Source organism: Vitis riparia, chromosome 1 (genome assembly GCF_004353265.1).
Source record: "Vitis riparia cultivar Riparia Gloire de Montpellier isolate 1030 chromosome 1, EGFV_Vit.rip_1.0, whole genome shotgun sequence".
Lineage (NCBI taxonomy): Eukaryota > Viridiplantae > Streptophyta > Magnoliopsida > Vitales > Vitaceae > Vitis > Vitis riparia.
The window spans coordinates 22,003,585-22,019,254 of NC_048431.1; the positions used below are offsets into that span (position 1 = coordinate 22,003,585).

The window sequence follows — 15,670 nt, forward strand, 5'->3', positions numbered from 1 at the left end:
TTTAGAATTTTCAGGGACTCCATACGTATCAAGAGAGAGGCCTATACAATCAAGAAAAATAACTTCACTAACTTGTACCACAGTACACTAATTTGAAGCTTCACTGACCCCTTTACCTCTCCCAGCACAAACCAAATCTTTAAGGGAATGGAGCTGGCTTAGAAACATATTAAAACTCGGTATTGCATTTCATCTTGTCCTTGTTGTTGGGTAAGATACCAATGTGAAGTGCCAATGAATTTAAGTTAAATTTCCTCATTTTTGGACAAAATTAAAATATATGCCCAAAAGCCATGACTGCTTGACTAGTAAATATTTTCTTTTACAAAATCTAAATTTGCAGAAAGGGCAAAATATTTTACACTCTTACACCTTTTCCCTTTATAACACTTGAACATTCATATTGACATATACTAATCAAAACTTTGAAACAAATGTTAAACAAGCATGGTCTGTCAATGCTTTGCATAAATGCTCTCAGCAAGAGGCAAGAGCAGCTAAAACATTTTCATCCACTCCTCTTTCAAAAGGAAAGGATGTGCAGAATACTCTGGCCAAATCTCTGTATGGAAAACAACCTGGAAGTCACTCAAGGACCTTTCTTGTTGGACGGTTATACCTTTCAGCCCAGCATACTTATAAACTTATCAAAAAAATAGAAAAAATTATATATCAAAAAACAAGTTGCAAAAACTGTTCTCAAAAGTTGCTTTTTAGAACTGTTTTAAAAAATCCTTCTCAAGGAAAGCCTAACTGCTTTTAACCCAAGTTTCAAAATGACATGGTCACATGATAACCATTTTTAACTTGACACAACCCAGAAAACCAACAAATACAGAACTGCTACCATTAATTAAAAACCAAGTGGTTCCTACATGACAAAAATACACTGTTCAGTTCAGAAGCACTGCCAAGAGTATACCCCTCCACCCTCTGATACCTAGCAACTGTTATATACCAACTCTGTGCCCTTGTTTTAATTGACTGGGGACTTGGAAACGTGGCTAGGATTTTCAAAAAGAAGATTAATTACATAAATTTCTTAAATATTGGAATGTTTTCAAAACCTTCATTCCAATTGCCAGAGCACCAGAGCCCTGGCCTTAGCACCTAGTTCTATTAGCTGTCTTCCTAGTAGGGAGATTCCGAGATGATGTCTTTGAAGTCCCTTACAAGCTTTATGTGTCCATGTGAGACCTAGTCTAGAGGTTAAGCCTGCTATAGTGCTATTTACTTACAACTATGCAAAGAAATTGGAGAAAGAAAAAAAAGGGGGGGGGGGGGAATTCAGACCAGGCCCCCAAGTGAATGAGTACTTAGGAACTGGACTCAATCATTACTAACAAAAGAGCATCAATAACCATTTGGCATTTGCTAACCATTTCGCTATAACAGAAGTTTTAGGAATCTCAGTTGCCAGCCGTAATCTTCTAGCTCACCCTATATTGCTCTTTAACTTATAGCACAGGCTTAAAGAAAGAGAGTGTTAACTTAAAATGTCAACACCAACTAAATTTCCAAATCCAAGAAGGCAGAAACAGGAAGATGGTTGAAACCCTATAAAGTTTTTAACGTAATTCACCAATGTATGTAACCTTAATAAAAAGTTCAATTACAACTGAACCAACTATTGGGAAAAAGATTGGAGATGTATAGTTGTATCACATTCCTTGTAGCATTGTTGTCAATCCTATTTCACAGATGAGCAACCCAGCTACTCATGGAAAATGCTGTCAGTTCACCTGCAGCAGATGGCATTACTGTAGACAAGGCACTAGCATATTCAACAAGGGCATAATTGGCACAGCATAACTTTTTTTTAAAAGGCATATCCATAGCATAACATGACATAGTAGAAAGTCTAAGCTCTGGTTAACCACAGCTGGAAATGATAGCCGAGTCTTAAATTCCATATATATAGTCATCCTGTAACCCGTCTTTTAATGTTTAAAAAGAGGCATTTGTTTCATCTAATAGAATAGCCAGACCAGAACTTTCAATCAGAAGCAGAATTCTAAGACAAACCATGCCAAGGTTAAAAAAGTGCACATTTCAAAAGATGGAAGTCAGAGACAACAGGATGCGGATTTTTCTTTGGTTGCGTTATCCCCTTTATGCAGTTGGAGGCCCCATCAGATATAAACTCTACCTCAGAGCAAAAGAGGCATTCGAGGACAGGATCACAATGGCAGAATGAGTACCAGAGACAGCAAACCCATGAATCCATCATTAATATTCCCTCTTGTCACCTAAATATAGAAAGTGTGTCCTTGCCCAAGCAAGAAGGCAGGAAACACAAGAAGCCAAAATATAGAGCTTCACCACTAACCAATAGAAGAATGACGCACATAAATCTTTCCACTAAATGAATCACAGGTCACATAAAGCTAAGTGGTAACAGCTTTTGGAAGTTGGACACTCCATCTATGATCATACCTAATCTCTATATCAATGAAGCGTTTTCAAAAAGCATTAAATGCCACTACCCCAAAACCATACATGAAACCAATATAATTATGAAGACATCAAAACCAATACAATTTCATTGACTAGTTGTTTTGACCTTAATTTGAAGCTCATTGCATGCAATAATGAGAACAAATGCACCTTCAACAACAAAACAACAATTCCTCACTGAATTAGTCACAAAATAAAATCAAAATGATAAAGCAACTTCATAAAAAGCTTCAAGAAACAAGTAGAATAACAAGAAAAAAGAAAAAAAAGCAAATACCGATGACTTTAATTTATGTGCAAAGCCAAGTAATTATGAAGTTCTTTCTCGAAAGGGTATGAAATTGAAAGCAAGAAAATACACCAAAAATCCACTGAATAACCAAAACCACAGAAAGCCTACCAAATGCCATGATCAGGTTAGGTAATGGCAAAATTCTTTCTAGTGTTTGTCCAACGTTTCCCAAATTTAGGGCAGGTAAGTGCACTAATATTCCTCTGAAAAGCTAAAATCATTAAAAACCTAGAAATGGCAAGATCAGATAGAGGAATGAAAAAAATATTTCTACGGATTGTCCAAAAATCCCAAAATTAATAACAAGTACACCAAAAATTCACCGACCCACCAAAATCAAGTTAAGTAACGCGAAAATTTTTTCCACCAATTATCCAAAGGATAAATTTAGGGCAAGCAAATGCACTAAATGTGAACATAACAACCATTAAAACTGTAGGAAATGCCAAAGATCAAGTTAAATAATGGAAAATTTTTTTCCTGTATGATCCAAAGGGTCCGAAATTCAGAGAGTACATTTAAAATCCATTGAACAACCAAAACCATTAGAAACCCTAGACCAAATGCCAAGATCAATCACCTGACCTACTTCTGCTTTGTAGGCTTCTTCTTCGATTTCACTGGCTGGGGCTTGGGATGACGATCCACTTCACTGGAATCCAACCACTTGAGGGGGTGGCGATTGTAGAAAGGCCAATTGGGCACAGTGATCAACGTAGTGAGAGCAACACCACCGGCGTATATAAGCAGCATCATCTGAAACGAACCAAGCGAATAGCCAGCCACAAAAGCCACCACCGCGAATGCCAGCAGCAAAGTCTGCATCAACTGCTCCGCTAGCTTTTGCCCTTGCCAATCCATCTACGAATTTCAAACACCAAATCGTTAACCCCCGTCGCCAAAATTAAAAACCCAAGGTCTCCGCTTGTCTCCAGAGAAAAATCGTGTTTTTTTCCTCGATTAATCATAATCGATCGAATGCATTCACTTAGCTTTGAGAATAACCGGAAACAATTCTATTCTCTTTCTCTCTTAGAAAATTTTCTCCGGACATAAATTTTCCGATGAAACAAACAGTAAAAATTGGAATAAAAATTAAACAATTAGAGATCAAAGGGAACCACAAACCTATGAATTAATGATGAAGTTCGAAAGGGTTTCGAGCAGGGAAGTCAAAATGCGAAATCCAACACCAGAGACTCAGACAGAAAAGGCCGGGTCGGGATGGGAAGACTTGAGGAGGATTTCTATATGGTGGAAACTGGGGGGCTTGCTAGCCGCACGATTACACAATTCAATTTGCAGGACGAAAATAACAACCGTTGGATCGAGTAAATTGCAGGAAAGGTAACCAAAAAACTTGCATTCTTCTTATGACCTAATAACCCCCCAACCACCCCCCGTAATAAAAATAAATAAATAAATAAATAAATCACTTAATAATATTTTTAGTTAAACAAATGAGGAGAACATACGATGTTATGAGAATAGGTTTAGGCTTAATTTTAAAAAATTTAATTACGAAAATTTTGCATTTCCCAAAATATTGGGTGTAAATCCTATCAAAATTGATGAAGAATCCCTATTTAAAAAGTATTTTTAAACTGCTTTTCATGAATTTTTCGTGGAAGTATTTTTAGGAGAATTATTATGAAATATTTTTTTATAAAATGTTAGAAGAGATTTTTCAATGTGAAAAGTGATTTTTAAAAATTTTAAAAATATTTATTAAATTTTATCAAATACTTTATCTTATTTCAAAAATACTTTTTAGATTAAAAGTATTTCTTAAATCATTAACAAATGGACTCTTCTCTAATGAAATGTTTTAAAACAAAAAATTAAAAGTACGTTTGATAGTGATTTAATAAAGTATTTTTAACCTTTTTAATGTCTTAAAATAAAAAATTTCAAGTCTTAGAAAATCTGAAAACACTTGATAAAATCATTGTTAAACGCACTTTTAAATGTTAGAACAAAATTTTAGAAACACTTCTAAAAAAGCCGAAAATTCATTTATAATATTTTATGTAAAAACACTTAAAAAATGTAATTCTCCTAAAAATACACATAAAGAAAGCAATTCCATTAAAAATACTTTGTAGAAAAATGAAAGTGAGTTTGATAATGTTTTATTTTTTGTAAAGTGCTTTTAAGGAAAGCATTATTTTCTTAAAGTATTTTTAGTAAAATTACTTATCAAGTATTTTTCCAAAAAAGCATTATATCATTTTTTAATTTTTTTAAAATGTTCTTTTAATTTTATCAAATACTTGATTTTTTTTTTTAAACATCTAAAAATACTTTTTAAAAAACATTATCAACATTATCAAACGAACTCCAAGTTGATTGTTGATTTTCAAGAACCGTTCTTAAAAATTATTTTTTAGGATAATTCCCAAATAGAGGCCAAGGTACCGACGTGTTAACTACCAAACTTCCCAATCTCCACCCAAACTCAAAAAAATCTAAACCATTGAATGAAGTTACAAGTAATGAGAACAAAATGCCAAACAATTCGACCTAAATGCACATGATACATGACCTAATTAATCGCACTTTTTGATTCAAATTGCACTTCTCGATAGGAACATCTTCTATGATATAGCCGAACGCAATGTGACATGGAAATGCAGAGATCAGTAACAACCATGCGAGCCATGAATCAAAGTTCATGATTACTTGATCCCAATCAAAGATTTATTGGCCAAAAACTAAACTTTCTAGCATTTGCCAATGTTGCATGACTTGCAAATTAATTGACTTGATTAGGTCTATTTATAAGAGGAAAACGCTAAGGTTGTTTAATGGGGACGAGAATCTTAATCTAAAATTTCCATGACTTCCCAAAATACTTAACAATCTTCATAAAACAAAACAAAGTGGCTCAAAGACACTCCATAATCCATCACTTTTATATAAAGGCAACAAAACTCATTTTCAAATGAAAGCGGGGCAAATCAAATTTGACATGAAAACTTCTGTTCTTTTTTGGATAAAAATGACATGAGAATTTCTTAAAGCGTTACTGGCTCTATCATCAGCCTGCCATTCAAGAAGATGCACCACCGCGCACTGCATGAGACTTCTTGGACTTGCTGGTAGCCAACTGAGTTTCAGGCTGCAAAACCAACAAGAGTAGTGCATAAGATGCTGAACAAAAGAAAGGCAACTAATTTCACCTATATTTCTCCCCTTGGGTTCTATTCTTGATGCAATGACTAATGAAGTACCTCCTTTTTAACAGGTTCTTCCTTTTCGGACAAAATCAACTCGATATGGCATGGGGATGACATATATGCTGCCAAACAAATAGAAGGCTCTTATCAACATTTAGGAAAACGACCATACACAAAAGATAAATTTGAAAGGAAACAAACATACGGTTGATTCTTCCATGAGCACGGTATGTGCGGCGCCTTTGTTTCTGTGCCTGGTTCACTTGGATGTGAGATATGTAGAGTGAATCAACATCCAGACCTTTCAACTGTAAGAATTGACATTTATTAGTAGGGGCAATAAATAAAGCTATCTATCAAAAGGGCCTATAAATAAAGCCGAGAATACATGGTGAAGGGCAATGGAATACATACATCAGCATTACTCTCGGCATTCTTAAGCAAATCTAGGATGTATTTAGCAGATTTGACAGGCCAGCGTCCTTGCCCATTTGAATGCCTGTTCTTTGCCTGAGCAGTTCGTCCAACACCTCTACAGAAGCGGGTGAAAGGTATGGCTTGCTTGTGGACCAGAACATCCTCCAAATACCTTTTGGCCTTGGCCAAAGGCAACTTCCTAATGGCATGAGCAGTCTCCCTTGTGTTCTATTGAGACAGTATGGAAATGAGATATACAATGATTTAAGTTCACAATAAACTCAGATTCTCACATACAGAAGGATATAAATAATGAACAACATGATAACCAAAACTAGAGATGGGCAAAATAGCAGGTGACCCGGTTGGACAAGCAGGATCTGCAACATAATACCAACCTGGACCTAGCCTCTGGTAAAAAATCTATGCATGAAACCAACCAAGTCTGACCTCAAAATCCAAAACAATCTGGTATCAGTGTAACTTTTTTTTTTCTTGGCCTTCTTTATGGGTAACAAACAGACCACAATTAATCAAACTGATGCAGGTTTTATAACATAATCATATTTCAGATGAGCAGAGAAAAAAAAAATCAAAGATCTAACTGAAGTAACATCTAACTTGATACAGGCAGTGCGAATACCACAACTTTTTAGTTTGAATAATGAGTTCCTAGAAACACCGTATTAGGCAGCTAACAGAACTTCTACTAACAATGTTGCTATGGCAATGTAGCTGGTGTAAAGGAATTGTATTATCAGACATACGATGGAGAAAAAGGTCATTTTTTTGCCACAAGAATGCAGCAAAAACACTAGTACAATTTAGAAGGACTCATCCTACACACCACTTAATGGAAGGAGTGACATTCATTTGAGAACTGTAAGTATAGTCAAACTCATCACAATGTGCCACTATTTATTGAACCTTCCATCACAAACAACTCCAGAGGTTCACCCAATAATAATGAAACTGCTTTCCCTGAAGTTTATGAGAGAAATGCTGACAAAGGCAACAGGTCCCTGCTTTTTATCAGGTTTCACAAACAAGACAACAATTTAGATTTGAACAGTTAAAGTAAAAATCATTTATCATCATTTAATGATGGCAACCATCAGAGTGTGCCATTATTTACTGAGCCTTCCATCACAAGCAACTCCAGAGGTTCACCCAATAATAATGCAACTAATTTCCCTGAAGTCTACGAGAGACCTGTTCACAAAGGCAACAAATCCCTGCTTTTTTCATCAGGTTCCGCAAACAAGACAGCAAATTATAGTTGAAAAATTAAGCCAAAAAACCAGTTAACAAGAAAATATCAACACCATTTACTCCTAAAATGTAATGGATAAAGATTTTGCAAAGGGAAATGCATAGAAAAATGGATACAACTGCAAATGGCAAATCTAGCTCTTCAACCATTTTTTTTTTAATATTTTAAGGAAAATTTTAAATCCCAATTTATCAGAGAAACAAATTTACCATGATTTACTGAATCTTCAATCACCAAGAACAATATGGGTTCACCCATGAAGAATGTCAGGATTTCCCTGAAGCAAGCAATAAGCCCTTTCATAAAGGTAATAGAAATCTGCTTTTTCTCATCAGGTTTTACAATCAAGAAAATACAAAACTGATCATTTTTTTTTCCTTTTATTTGGTAGCTAAATTGACGATAACATGCCACAAATATAGGTTTTATAAGTTACATAATATGCAGAAAAGCAGGGAAATTTAAATTTTTGTACCCAAAAAAAAGGAAGGAAAAATGAAGCAAATATCAAACCAACCCTGTCATGATGTAACTGGATTGGAAATGAACCTTATTCCCAGATATCACAAATAAAAACCCAATATTTTTGCCATGAAAAAATTTCAGGAGAACCTTAGTAAAACTTGGACAGAAATTAAACTCAAATACCACTTTAAAGAAAGCATAACACTCAGTTATGAACAACAATCAGTTGATGAAACTCATTATAATGTAACACTATTTACTGAACCTTCAATCACAGACAAAACTCAAGAGGTTCACCCAATAACAATGCAACTAATTTCCCAGAAGTTTACGAGAGGACCATCCATGAAAATCGACAGGCCCCTGCTTTTTTCCTCAGGTTTCGCCATAAACACAACAACACATAGTTAAACAACCCAGACAAATAAACCAGTTACTCAAAAACATTGATTCTATAGCTCATGCCATGCAGTGAACAGTCCGTTTAAGCATTCTCATCATCTTTAAAAATTCAAACACAAAAATTACATGAAAAACTCTGCCACAAGAGAAATAGAAGGAACGAAAAATCTGAAGAGATCATAATACCTTGAAGTGAACTCTGAGATCTGAGCCCCTGGCCTTGCAAGCTGTGGCACCAAAACAGCAATCATAAGATGCACAGAAAACAACACTACGTAATTTTAGCTATTGAATCAGACACCCGAGATCCCATCTCAGGAAAACCAAATGTTCAGAAAACAAAACACAAATGCCCTGTTTATTCGCTAAGAAATTGCGAAAAAAAAAATTTTTTTTTTTAAAATCTTGAATTCTTAAACCAGAAAATCCAGCTCCAAGATATAACAGAACTCCGAGTTTTTATTTCATTTCCTCTACAGCCAAACAGGTAGAGACATTTGCAAAACGCAAAAAGGCTAACAAGAAATCGAAGTGCTTACACTTGGTGGGATTGTCTGGCTCTCTGGAGTACTTCACCTGAAAAAATACGCCAAACAGATGATCATTTTTAGAGCTACATGGAACAAGAGGAATGAATGAGGGAAAAAAAAAAAAAGGGGCACTACCATGGCGGCTTATGATGCTGCTGCTTCCTCCTCCCTCAGACAAGTCGACGATTTTCCTCGAGAAGACGAGCTTAAACCCTAACCCTTCTAAACTGGGCTGGGCTGGGCTAAATGGCCCAAAATGGGATCTTCGTACTTAATAGCATTACTTAAAATTAAATTTCCTTTAGATTACATTTTCTAAGTTGTGCCCTCATCCCAAGATGATGAACCTAGGAATAACTAAAATTGATTTTGAATATATTCATTATATTTTAAGCATGAAATTTCAAATGCATTAGGGATCTCAAATTTAAATGGTCCAATCAATCCATTTAGACCAAATGAAATTACCCTCAACAAGCTTGATTTGATTAATCTTTTTCATCACCAAATGGGTCCAATGTTCCTTACAATATTTAATATTGATGCATTAAAATAATTGTAATCTCTTAATATTAATGCAGCACTATTTTTGACATGTCATTATATCATCATTCTTAATTTTTAAAAGTATAGAATTAATTTTTAATATTACCATATTAATTAATATGCTATTATATCAATTTAAAACAAATATAATAATTTGGTAAAAATATTTTCGTAGAAATCTAGATTCATGGAGAGGAAACAAAAATGTGTTACCCATTTTTTGTTGTCGAAAAATAAGTTTTCTCAAAATCAAAGTGAAACCCACACTTGTATAATTCTCGAAGGGGAATAAAAAGTTGGTATCCAAACAAAAGGGAGGGACCTTTTTCATTTCATTCCATAGGAATGAATCCCACTTCAAGCTTTTAATTTTAGTATAAACCAAGCATCTTGGAGGCCAATCTTTTCTCACAAGGAACTCTGCAATGAAGCTCAGCCAATTGAAAGCGGCAACCCCACAAAGAAAATTGAGTCAACCATGATCCTCATATATGATGAATGTATGTTTAGTGGCTTAAATGAAAGTAATTTTTCAGAACGAATTCATTTTTATTCCTATGCTCCTTGCAAATGATCCTATTGTTTGTTATAAACAGGCACATTTGATTACAAAGGCTGCATGTAATTATCTTATTTTCGCAGTAAAAAAAGTCAAAATGCTGGCACAAAGTTGAGAAAAATAATATGAAAAAGGACAGCTTATGCAGAGATGAGAAATAACCATGTGAGCATTGAACCAAACTTCTTGATGAATTGAACCAAATGAAAGACTTTTTGGCCAAAATAACCATGGTTTGCAATTAATCGACTTGATTAGGTCCATTTATAAGAGGAAAAAACTAGGGTTATTAGAGGGGGTATCTTCATCTAAAATTTCCATAACTTTCCAAAATACTCAACAAAATTCAGAAAACAAAACAAAGTGGCTCAAAGACTCTCAATAACCCATGACTTTATATTAAGAAAACAAAACTCATGTTAAAATGAAAGAGTGACAATTAAAATTGGCATGAAAATTTCTTGCAGAGTTACTAGCTCTATCATCAGATTGCAATTCGAGTAGAAGCACCACCGCGCAGAGACTTCTTGGATTTGCCGGTCGCCAACTGAGTTTCAGGCTGCAAAACCCACCAATAGTAGTAAGATACTGATCAAAACCAAGGCAACTAATTTCTCCTATATTGATCTCCCTTTGGGTTCTATTCTTGATGCAATGACTAATGAATTACCTCCTTTTTAACAGGTTCTTCCTTTTCAGACAAAATCAACTCGATATGGCATGGTGATGACATATATGCTGCCAAACAAATAGAAGGTTCCTGTTAACATTTAGGAAAACAACCATTACACAAATGCTAGATTTGAAAGGAAACAAACTTACGGTTGATTCTTCCATGAGCCCGGTATGTGCGGCGCCTTTGTTTCTGTGCCTGGTTCACTTGGATGTGAGATATGTAGAGTGAATCAACATCCAGACCTTTCAACTGTAAGAATTGACATTTATTAGTTAGTTGGAATTATAGACAAAGCAGAGAATACATGGTGAAGGGCAATTGAATACATACATCAGCATTACTCTCAGCATTCTTAAGCAAATCTAGGATGAATTTAGCAGATTTGACAGGCCAGCGTCCTTGTCCATTCGAATGCCTGTTCTTTGCCTGAGCAGTTCGCCCAACACCTCTACAGAAGCGGGTGAAAGGTATGGCTTGCTTGTGGACCAGAACATCCTCCAAATACCTTTTGGCCTTGGCCAAAGGCAACTTCCTAATGGCATGAGCAGTCTCCCTTGTGTTCTATTGACACAATATAGAAATGAGAAATACAATGATGTGAGTTCACAATAAACGCAGATTTTCAGAGAGAAGGATACAAAAATGAACAACATGATATCCAAAAAAAGAGATGGGAGGAAAAGGAGACCCTGGTTGGACAAGAAGCAGGTGTACAGTGATCTGCAACTTGATACCAGCCTGGACCTAGCCTCTGGTCAAAAACCTATGCTTGAAACCAAGCAAGGCTGACCTCAAAAGCCAAAATAGCCTGGCTTACAAATTACATTATATAATAATATAATGATATAGTACAATTAAAATTTGCATCAGTATCTTTTTTTGGCCATCTTTATAGGTAACAAACTGACCATAACCAATCAGACTAATCCAGGTTTTATAATGCAATCATATTCAGAGGAGCAGCAACAAAAACATCAAAGATCTAACTAAAGGAACATCTAACTTAATACAGACAGTGTAAATACCACAACTATATAGTTTAAATAACGAGTTATTAGAAACACCATGTTAGGAAGCTAACAGAACTTCAAATAATAATTTTGCAATGGGAATGCAGCTGGTGTGTGAAGGAATCATGTTAACAGACATACCATAGAGAAAAGGCCAATTTTTTGCCACAAGAATGCAGTGAAGACACTAGTACAACTTAGAATAAGAACTATCCTACAGACCACTTAACAGAAAGAGTGACATTCATTTGAGAATTGTAGGTATAGTCAAACTCATCACAATGTGCCATTATTTACTGAGCCTTCCATCACAAAAAACTCCAGAGGTTCACCCAATAATAATGCAACTAATTTCCCTGAAGTTTACAAGAGACCTGTCCACAAAGGCAACAAGCCCCTGCTTTTTTCATCAGGTTTCGCAAACAAGACAAAAATTTAGATTTGAACAGTTAAAGTAAAAAACATTTGTCATTATTTACTGATGGCAACCATCACAATGTGCCATTATTTACTGAGCCTTCCATCACAAAAAACTCCAGAGGTTCACCCAATAATAATGCAACTAATTTCCCTGAAGTTTACGAGAGACCTGTCCACAAAGGCAACAAGCCCCTGCTTTTTTCATCAGGTTTCGCAAAACAAGACAACAATTTAGATTTGAACAGTTCAAGTAAAAACCATTTGTCATTATTTACTGATGGCAACCATCACAATGTGCCATTATTTACTGAGCCTTCCATCACAAAAAACTCCAGAGGTTCACCCAATAATAATGCAACTAATTTTCCTGAATTTTACGAGAAACCTGTCCATGAAGGCAACAAATCCCTGCTTTTTTCATCAGGTTTTGCAAACAAGACAACAGTTCAGATTGGAACAGCTGAAGTAAAAACCATTTGTCATTATTTACTGATGGCAACCATCACAATGTGCCATTATTTACTGAGCCTTCCATCACAATAAACTCCAGAGGTTCACCCAATAATAATGCAACTAATTTCCCTGAAGTTTACAAGAGACCTGTCCACAAAGGCAACAAGTCCCTGCTTTTCTCATCAGGTTTTGCAAACAAGAAAACAATTTATATTTGAACAATCAAGGCAAAAGATCAGTTAACGAGAAAATATCAAAACCATCTATTTATGCAATTGATAATGATTTTGCAAAGGGAAATGCAGATAAAAAGGGATTCAACAGCAAAAGACAAAACTAGCACTTCAAGAATTTTTTTTAAAATATTCTAAGAATAATTTTACATACCAATTTATCAGAGAAACAAATTTAGCATCATTTGCTGAATCTTCAACCACCAAGAAAACAGGTTCAGCCACGAAGAATGTGAGGATTTCCCCCAAGTTTACAATGATCCCATTCACAAAGGTAACAGAAATATGTTTTTTTCATCAGGTTTTACAATCAAGGAGAAACAAAACTATTGATACTTTTCAGTTTCCCTTAATCTGGTAGCAAAAATTTACCATAACATGCTAAATCTAACTATAGATTTTATAATTTAATAATATGCAGAAAGACAGGGAAACTTTAATTTTTCTATCAAAAAAATATAAGCACAGGAAAAAACAAAGCAAAGATCAAACCAAGCCACATAAACTAAACATAGATAATAGGAAAAATAAAAAAACTTGTATTCATATAAATGATGTCTAGCAACGCTATGTCAATCAAACCATACCAGAAGAATGCAGACAATAGTATTGTCATCACAATATAACCAGATTGGAAATGATCCTTAGTAACAAATGTCACAAAGAAAGCCCCAATATTTTTTTCATAAAGAATACCAGAAGAACACCACTAAAACTTGGAAGAAATTTAAAATCAGATACCGCTAAAAAGAAAGCAACACGCACTTAAGAACAACATTTCAGTTGATGAAACTCATCATAATGTACCATTATTTACTGAACCTTCAATCACAAACAATACTCATGTGGTTCACCCAATAACAATGCAACTAATTTCCCTGAAGTTTACGAGAGACCCATTCACAAAAGGCAACAGGTCCCTGCTTTTTTCATCAGGTTTGACAAATAAACCAAACTAAGGGAAAAAAAATCCAAATGCTCATCAAGCTAGTGGAAGTAAATTAAAAGGTACAAAAATCAAATCAAATCAAATACATATAAAAATACCTTGAAATGAACTCTGAGATCTGACCCCCTGGCCTTGCAAGCTGCGCATCAAAACCAGGCAACTATAAGATACAAATAATGAAAATGAGAGCTTTCTTCGGTCCTCAAAAATAGAAAAATAGATGCATCTAAAATAAAGAACCATTAATCTACTTCACATACGCCAAACGTGATAGATCCCAGAGATCCTATCGCCAAAAACCTTATATTTCAAGAAAAAATGCCTTGTTTGCTCCCTGAGAAATTGTCAAATGCTACTTTCAAAAACCTTAGTCTCATTTTCTCAGCAACCAAACAGACGGAGAGACTCGTAAAAGCAATATGAAATGCGAAGGTGCTTACACTTAGTGGGGTTGTCCGGCTCTCTGGAGTACTTCACCTGAAAAAACACATAAAAAATAAGATGTTTCAGACATATGAAGCAGAAGAAAATGAAGAAGAAGAAGAAGAATGAAAATAGACCACAGTGCGATACCATGGCGGCTGATGCTGCTTCTGCCTCACTAGAGAGGTTGATCTCTTGTTCTGCTGAGAGAAGAGGCGAAGGCGGGACTTCGAGGATTAGGGTTTGGCTTTATAGAGTGGAACCCTAATGGGCCTGCTCCTAAATTATTTAGTCTGGGGTTGGGCTGGGCTTGGACGGCAAACCCTGGTTTACAGTCCGAATTCAGAAGGAGTAACGGGTCCAAAATGAAATAAATGCTTTGTTAATTTGAATTTATAAAAATAGTCCTAAGCATAATTGGATTTTAATTTCTCATTTTTTAAAAATTTAAAAATAAATAAATTTGGATGGATTTGTTAGCATTTTCTTATGTCAATTTTTATTTAAAAATTATAAATTTTTAAAATAAAAATAAGGTTTTTTAGGAAGAAATGAATTTGATTTTACGTAAATTGAATGTTGTAGAAGGAAACGATAGAATTAATATAATGCATGATTAGCTTCCAATGATGATGGATTTTTTAAATCTATTATTGTTTAGGAAAAGTCTAGATACCAAAAAGGTATTAATACAATTTTATATCTTAATCAATGAAACTACATGATAAAATATAAGGCATCGAACAATGGTAAAGACGATGGACTCTAGATATAAAACAATAGGATTGGACTTGATATAAAATAATGTAATTTGACGTGATGTGATTGATAATGATTTTCGATACTTATCAAATGGAGTTTATTATTGGATCCTATGATTGATCAAACTTTATATAAAATAATAGAACCCATCATACATCTGATATGATGTGATTGATCATAATTTTCGATACTTATCGAATGAGTGTTATAATTGGATCATATGATCATATGTTTCTTAATTTTATGATTTAATTCATTGTTGACCATGAATTTGATTTTTTTTTTTAGGAATTTGGTGGTTTTGGCCGCTTGTTTGATAGGTAACCAAAATAGTTTGGGACTTGAAAAAGAGGCAATCCGGTAAGTATAAACAAGGTTGCTTAGTAAAGAGAAAACACCTGTAGTGTCTAATTGATGTTAAAAAAAAATGAGGTCAAAATCAATTTCTTCTTTCATGTGAACTAATGATTTTCACATGTATGATATAAAAACATGATTAGTTTTGGAACTATTTTCAAAAATAATATTTATTACAAAAAAAACAGTTTTATGTTCTAACAAAATGCTTTCAAAAATCATATTTTAATTGTTTTTACTTATTTTTTAAAAACTATTTTAAAAAAT

At 34.5% G+C, this 15,670-nt stretch overlaps 3 protein-coding genes and 10 non-coding genes across 13 annotated transcripts; all 13 read right to left on the reverse strand.

Annotated features, from left to right (window-relative positions):
* Positions 1-3,088: 3,088 nt before the first annotated feature.
* Positions 3,089-4,005, reverse strand: LOC117919586 (probable signal peptidase complex subunit 1). Its single transcript, XM_034836779.1, has 2 exons — positions 3,878-4,005; positions 3,089-3,610 (listed from the first exon to the last, which is right to left on the reverse strand). Exon 2 carries the CDS (start codon positions 3,608-3,610, stop codon positions 3,335-3,337), a length of 276 nt encoding a protein of 91 aa, XP_034692670.1. The 5' UTR covers positions 3,878-4,005; the 3' UTR covers positions 3,089-3,334.
* Positions 4,006-5,571: 1,566 nt separating this feature from the next.
* On the reverse strand, positions 5,572-9,220 carry LOC117919579 (60S ribosomal protein L17-2). The gene is made up of 7 exons (XM_034836766.1): positions 9,151-9,220; positions 9,025-9,061; positions 8,672-8,712; positions 6,343-6,573; positions 6,134-6,236; positions 5,983-6,050; positions 5,572-5,870 (listed from the first exon to the last, which is right to left on the reverse strand). Exons 1-7 carry the CDS (start codon positions 9,151-9,153, stop codon positions 5,802-5,804), a joined length of 552 nt encoding a protein of 183 aa, XP_034692657.1. The 5' UTR covers positions 9,154-9,220; the 3' UTR covers positions 5,572-5,801.
* Positions 7,250-7,377, reverse strand: LOC117926307. The gene has a single exon (XR_004653105.1). It is a non-coding gene; the product is annotated as a small nucleolar RNA snoR74 (small nucleolar RNA).
* Positions 7,463-7,590, reverse strand: LOC117926288. The gene has a single exon (XR_004653102.1). It is a non-coding gene; the product is annotated as a small nucleolar RNA snoR74 (small nucleolar RNA).
* On the reverse strand, positions 7,820-7,946 carry LOC117926314. Its single transcript, XR_004653106.1, has one exon. It is a non-coding gene; the product is annotated as a small nucleolar RNA snoR74 (small nucleolar RNA).
* On the reverse strand, positions 8,326-8,456 carry LOC117926300. Its single transcript, XR_004653104.1, has one exon. It is a non-coding gene; the product is annotated as a small nucleolar RNA snoR74 (small nucleolar RNA).
* A 1,194-nt stretch (positions 9,221-10,414) lies between the features above and the next one.
* LOC117919595 (60S ribosomal protein L17-2-like) lies at positions 10,415-14,533 on the reverse strand. Its single transcript, XM_034836790.1, has 7 exons — positions 14,435-14,533; positions 14,302-14,338; positions 13,960-14,000; positions 11,127-11,357; positions 10,943-11,045; positions 10,791-10,858; positions 10,415-10,679 (listed from the first exon to the last, which is right to left on the reverse strand). The coding sequence occupies exons 1-7, from the start codon at positions 14,435-14,437 to the stop codon at positions 10,605-10,607; spliced, it is 558 nt and encodes a 185-aa protein (XP_034692681.1). The 5' UTR covers positions 14,438-14,533; the 3' UTR covers positions 10,415-10,604.
* On the reverse strand, positions 12,086-12,213 carry LOC117926263. Its single transcript, XR_004653098.1, has one exon. It is a non-coding gene; the product is annotated as a small nucleolar RNA snoR74 (small nucleolar RNA).
* Positions 12,301-12,428, reverse strand: LOC117926257. Its single transcript, XR_004653092.1, has one exon. It is a non-coding gene; the product is annotated as a small nucleolar RNA snoR74 (small nucleolar RNA).
* On the reverse strand, positions 12,517-12,644 carry LOC117926294. Its single transcript, XR_004653103.1, has one exon. It is a non-coding gene; the product is annotated as a small nucleolar RNA snoR74 (small nucleolar RNA).
* On the reverse strand, positions 12,732-12,859 carry LOC117926275. The gene has a single exon (XR_004653100.1). It is a non-coding gene; the product is annotated as a small nucleolar RNA snoR74 (small nucleolar RNA).
* Positions 13,084-13,207, reverse strand: LOC117926320. The gene has a single exon (XR_004653108.1). It is a non-coding gene; the product is annotated as a small nucleolar RNA snoR74 (small nucleolar RNA).
* On the reverse strand, positions 13,712-13,842 carry LOC117926267. Its single transcript, XR_004653099.1, has one exon. It is a non-coding gene; the product is annotated as a small nucleolar RNA snoR74 (small nucleolar RNA).
* Positions 14,534-15,670: the final 1,137 nt, after the last annotated feature.